This window comes from Priapulus caudatus, unplaced genomic scaffold, assembly GCF_000485595.1.
Source record: "Priapulus caudatus unplaced genomic scaffold, Priapulus_caudatus-5.0.1 Scaffold462, whole genome shotgun sequence".
Lineage (NCBI taxonomy): Eukaryota > Metazoa > Priapulida > Priapulimorpha > Priapulimorphida > Priapulidae > Priapulus > Priapulus caudatus.
The window spans coordinates 38662-44565 of NW_014577523.1; the positions used below are offsets into that span (position 1 = coordinate 38662).

Sequence of the window (5904 nt, forward strand, 5' to 3'; positions counted from 1 at the left end):
ATGCCACTGCCAGTGCATGTGATGGTGATAGTACTGTGTAGTATTTGCCTGCGTTAATTGGTTACAGGTAGCGTCCATCTTTAATCTGAAGACACTTAAACGTACGCGCCATCTCGTGGCAACTTTCATAACGATCCCAACAAACATTCCTTTGAGAAGGTTCCTGATACCATTCCTGTGCATTCCACTGTTTCGGCATGTATGTGAACACATTTGGGACTAACAGGGTTTACTAGAATCCCACCACTCCACCACAGAGTCACCGCAGTAGACGTTAGATGAGCGCTGTCACTCCGCGGCACTTGTTTATATTATGGATTAAACTAAATTTGATAAGTTCTGGAAAAATACTTTAATCTTTCGTTTTTGTAACGTTTTACCTATTTGTATCACCCCATCACCTTGCCAATAGAATGACTGCATAGGATAGTAACTCTACAAACTGTTTGGTACTAATATTTAGTAGAAAGAAAACATTGGTTTTATGCTTGCAAAATGGTGTAAGTTGTACATTATTTTTTCAGGCCGTTTCTGCAAAGGACATGCCTCACAACAACTTTTTCTTCTTCGATGGTGTTGATGGAAAGGGCCTTGTAGACTGTATTGGCACTTATGAGTGATTTATTCACGACAATATATAAATTTAATGTTGAATACACGTACACCTGGTTATTCCACTGATCTTTTTCCCAAATCCGAGTCATAATTATTCTTATCCACAGGAGGGTAGCTAACCCCTCTGCCTGGAGAGGCAAAGCCACGTGCGGGTTGTGTTGTGATAAGAAGGTGGGCGCCATTGACGTTGTAATGTATCTACATTCCTGTGGGGAGAAGTGGCAACTGCCCCTTTCCCCCTGCTAGCTACAATCCTAATGTAGTATGTCTAGAGAATATGATTTTTTCCATCAATACCCTCAAAATTTACTACCCCTACCAAATTTGTTTATGATTAGACAAAAGTGAACATAAATTTACTTTGTGGATGAGCATGTTTGCTTTCAACAAATAATATAAAAACTACCCAATGTTGACAAATCTTGTCATGGTAGGTACAATATATGAAAATTATATCTACATCATGGTCTTTTTCTGTGTAATGGTGCCACCAGCTAGACAAGATAGCAGGCCTTGCCTTTTTGAAAACAGCACACAAGCTAGGAATCTCTTCGGAAATCGAATGAAGAGAGTTAGTCTGGCATAATGCGCAGAGTGCATGCATTCAAAATGCAGAAATTTCCTGATATCTATTTGTACGCAGTACGTTGAGAAGGGCCTTTCTTGATAATACTAGTGAATCACCGAACGATGCATAAAAACTTACTCGGCTAATATCATGCATTGTTTGAAAGTAAACGGCCAAAGCATACTGAAATGTTTGGAATGCACTCATTCATAAATGCAATACTAGTATACCAAATAAATCAATGAATATGGTGCCAAGTTTGAAGGAACATGGTCTTAGCTTGTTTAAAATATGGCTGTGCAGATGGTCAGAATTGTCATGAACAAGTACATGACAGTTGTGAGAAATGCTACACCACATTTCCATCAAAGCCCAAGAAAAGAACAGAATGTAGTTTAATCATAAAGTTCAAAATACAGGAACAGCAACTCATGTATTCATATGCAATACATGTATTCATATATATTGATTCAGCACACATATCAACCGAGGCCACTGATCAGTCACATTTAATTCAAATGCAACATGAAATAAAGTCCATCTCTTGCTGGGCCAATCTCAAGCTAAGTTCAAAACAAAATTGCCCACTATGAATGCTGCATGAACATATTTCATATATGCTACCGTGGCACTTATTTTCAGCAAGTGATATGGCCCCAGGCAGGTATCTTGGATGTGATAGAAAATGTTATATTAAAAACGATAATATACAATACTCACACATTAGTAGAGAACTGATTCTCAGTTTCTGAAAATCTTTCCTTTTGCACATGTCCAATTCTCTTCACAGCGTCTTACACAGTGTTCCCACCTTTAGTTGCCATTGATGATCATGCTATCTAGAATTGAAATGAAAACATTTACAGTTAAGTGGGGCTTATGTCGGGCTTGCGAGCCGACTCGACTGGAAGCAACTGGCTGCAATTCACTGCGACTGCAGTGCTTAGGTCGGTCGACTGTGATACGACTGCCTGCGACTGGCTGCCACTAGTTGCTCGGAATAGAACAGTGAGCAACTGGACGCAACTAGTCGCTGCCGATCGCTTCCAGTTGCTCGAAATCCAGTTGCTTCCAGTCGAGTCAGCTCGCAAGCCCGATATAAGCACCCCTTTAAACATCGATTATCCGAATGAGACGGGTGGGGCGAATTTTGTTCGGGTAAGTGATTGTTCGGATAACGCGTGGTCTACTGGATTATTAAATATTCACGGGACCTTGAGATCGTTCGGATAATTCGAAATTCGGATAATTAATGTTTGGAGGTTTGACTGTATTGGGGGTTGTACCGTGAATTAGTTTTATCCCAGAGATCACACATCAAATACTTCACAAATCACCATAGCCAAAACAAAAACGCGAAAATATGAACAGCAGAATGTCATAAGATAAACTTGTAGGGATACATGTAAATATTCCACAGCATTGATTACCCGCAGGCATTATTGCATGATCCATTATCGAATAAATCGTGTAAAAATGAGTGCGTACTGGCTTCATAATCCAAATGAGACCTTGTCTGTAGGGAGAATATATTTGTATATAAACAATTTGTGTTGACAATTCTTACACCATTCACAGCATCAGTGAGCGATAGTAAACGGGCATACACCAGTCCAGAAGGTGGATGTGGAACATGGAATCCTATGTTGATTCTAATATTAAATTATTTTGTATCTAGCAAAATCTGAAATATAGATATTCCCCATAATTAACACGTGGATTCTCAATATAGAAGGAACTAGCCTTGTACCCGGCGTTGCTCGGGGGGAAAAACGCTTAGGAACAACTTTAAGAGCAAATTCAGCCACATACTTTCTAAAATATTTCCCCCCCCTCCTTTTCACCCGTACGATCCCCATCAGAAAGGAAAGAGAAGCGTACTGGATTCACAATCTAAACACTATCCAGCTACACAGACTCAATCTACGGGTAGAGATTCCGGGATGGATAGAAGACAGTAATCACCCTCTCACCAGCATAGTATACACGCAAGGCTAATTCTCAGCCGACACTCTATGGTGGCAGGTGGCTCGGTTTACCTTGTTATAACTTTTTTTGACTTAATTCTTAGGATATTCGTAACAGAAAAACAAACAATAAGCAATATTCTGACGAAAAGAGTTCGAACGATTCTATGATTCTCTGTAGTCAAAGCTTTTTGATATTCAACATTGTTATGAAATTGCGCCAAGTTATTATAAATATGCCTCTCTGGCGTTGCAAGCCTCGTCTCGCCTTTAAATACACAATTGGTGACATCTGTCACGTGTGTTTCTTATCATTGGGATTCGCTTTACATCAAAATAATACATGAAAACTAAACTAAATAAATACATAGGCCAATAAACTAAACCCGTCAACATAGCACGGTATCAGTTCAGGGTCACTTTCATAGTAAAATGATGAGCAGATTTTTAAAAAGTAAATATTTCTCCAAACGTATGAATATCACCTCATTTTAACCAAATTAGTTGGTCAATTTGGGAGAGTTCTGCACCAGTGAAGTCACCATAGATGACATTGTCAAATATATGAATTGCACCTGGTTTTAACAAACTTAATTCTTTATACCATGTTATATATTATATCCGAATGTATACACAGACAAATTACAATTTTAAAAATACAAATGAACGAAAATGAACCACTAAAAGTGTGTGTTGTGCTGCTTTTGAGACTCAACTGACAACTGAGTGCATAATGTATAAAAATGTATAAATTTGGCATAGTTTAACCTATGGTTTATCCTGGTATTAACAAAGTTTTGGCTTTTATCTGCTAGATATATTCGCGGGAATTCGGCTCTTCTACTTTTCTGACATCACCCCACTGCTAAAGTTATCGCCCGTATTAAGACCTATTTATCGTCATTATATCTACAGATATGGGTGGATTTAACAAATATGGATAACCCTATGTTGGTGTCCGACACGTGGGCTATACACTGAGATCGGTGACGTGGGCTTGATGCTGACCGCGGCGAAGATTACCGCGTCAAAACACCGGCCTCTCCTCTCTTATAATAATAGATACTGTGGATTGGCACAGTGTTAAAACTCTGTTGAAATACCAATAAATATACACAAGCCTACCCGGGACAGACTCCAGGATGGATTGTGAATCCTCTGAGGCTGAGTCACTTGACTCTGCATACAATTGTCTTGACTGGATTGCACAGAAAACTGGTATTTATAATTAATGAAAATCAATTTTATTTAAGCAAGATTGCAGATTTGAATAAAAAAATAGTTTTCTCTTTTTAAAACATTTTTTCCTTGATTACATAGCTTTGGTGTTATTTCAACACCTCTTAGAACATGAACATAAAGTACTGAGCAGAAAGCATGTAACTTCAGTAAGACATGAAAATAGTAATCATGTCATAGCATACTATAGTTACCAGCATTATCAGTAGCTTTGTAGCTTGCTCTGATAGATGGTGGCGTTGGACACATAGGCCTAGGCGCCTCATGGAACCGAGGAGGTTAGATTTAGGAGGTAGAGGAGGTTAGGTCCAGAGAAGGCTACAGGGTTGCCTATTTCCACGGCTGTGTACGAGTCGCTGGGCATATAACGTCTGTTGGACATGCAAAAGTTACTGATGTATTCCTGCAGATAGCCAGATACCCTCTTGGTTTCGATTGTTCTTTCAAAACTATATCTGAACCAGTTTTTTTATTAATAAGTACAAATACATTTTGCTAAAATATTACAACCCCATATATATGAGGTTTTGTCATTTCATTTGAAAATATGAGATATTTAAATACACATCATTTGAATACCAATTTTTTTGTCATACATGGGCAGAAATATAATATTATATTAAAATGTCTGAACTGACAATTTAAACTATCCCAAATACTTCCAATGCATGGTATCGGGATGGTATCATCAGAACATACAATATAGGGTGACTGGAGAACTTATTATGTACGTATAACACAATTACAACTGTACATAACCAAAATATTGTTTCCATATCTACACAGGATACTAGCAATACACCGGATGTGCGCGCAGGCGCGCTGCTCTCTCTCCCTCTCTCTCTCTCTCTTTCTCTCTTTCTCTCTCCGCGCGCACGCGCGTGTGGTGTGCGTGCGTGCGTGTGTGCGCGTGGGCGTGTGCGCGCGTTCGTTTGTGTGTGTGTGCGCGCGTGCGTGTGTGTGTGCGCGCGTGCGAGTGTGTGTGTGCACTGTGCACGTGTGTGTGTGCGCGCGCTTCTCTCTCTCCGCGTGCGTGTGTGTGTGCGCGCGCGCTTCTCTCTCTCCGCGTGCATGTGTGTCTGCGCGCGCGCGTGTGTGTGTGTGTGTGTGTGTTCGCGCGCTTCTCTCTCTTTCCGCGTGCGTATGTGTGCGTGCGTGCGTACGTTCGCGTGTGTGTACGTACGTATGTATACTATTTTAATAATATAAATATACGTAGATATATCGCCTATAACACATATAACAATATAAAACAAAATCACAAAAACTACACGTTTAGTATATATATATATATATATATATTATAGTATATATATATATATATATATATATATATATATATATATATATATATATTATCAGGAGTAGATAATAGGAAGGAGTGTGACTTCAATAAACAAGGAAAATTCGTCATTTACTAGTCTTCAATAATACCTACGATTTACTACGCGTACTTATCCAACTTGAGCTAAAATCGTACACAGTACATTTCGCGTAGCATCGTGCGAAATCGTT

The 5904-nt window shown here is 39.2% G+C and overlaps 1 protein-coding gene and 1 long non-coding RNA gene across 2 annotated transcripts in view; one reads left to right on the top strand and one right to left on the bottom strand.

Moving 5' to 3' along the window:
- The window catches only part of LOC106810679 (SUMO-activating enzyme subunit 1-like), a gene marked incomplete in the record, with an annotated part of 30504 nt that extends 29842 nt beyond the window's left edge, over positions 1-662 (top strand). Inside the window, 1 exon segment of the mRNA XM_014814109.1 lies at positions 525-662. Within this exon segment, the coding sequence (XP_014669595.1) occupies positions 525-620 (96 nt within the window).
- The window catches only part of LOC106810680, a 21910-nt gene extending 21219 nt beyond the window's left edge, over positions 1-691 (bottom strand). The window contains exon 1 of the long non-coding RNA XR_001394052.1: positions 679-691. This is a non-coding gene — a long non-coding RNA (uncharacterized LOC106810680). The remainder of the gene's footprint in view (positions 1-678) is intronic.
- Between the last annotated feature and the right edge of the window lie 5213 nt (positions 692-5904).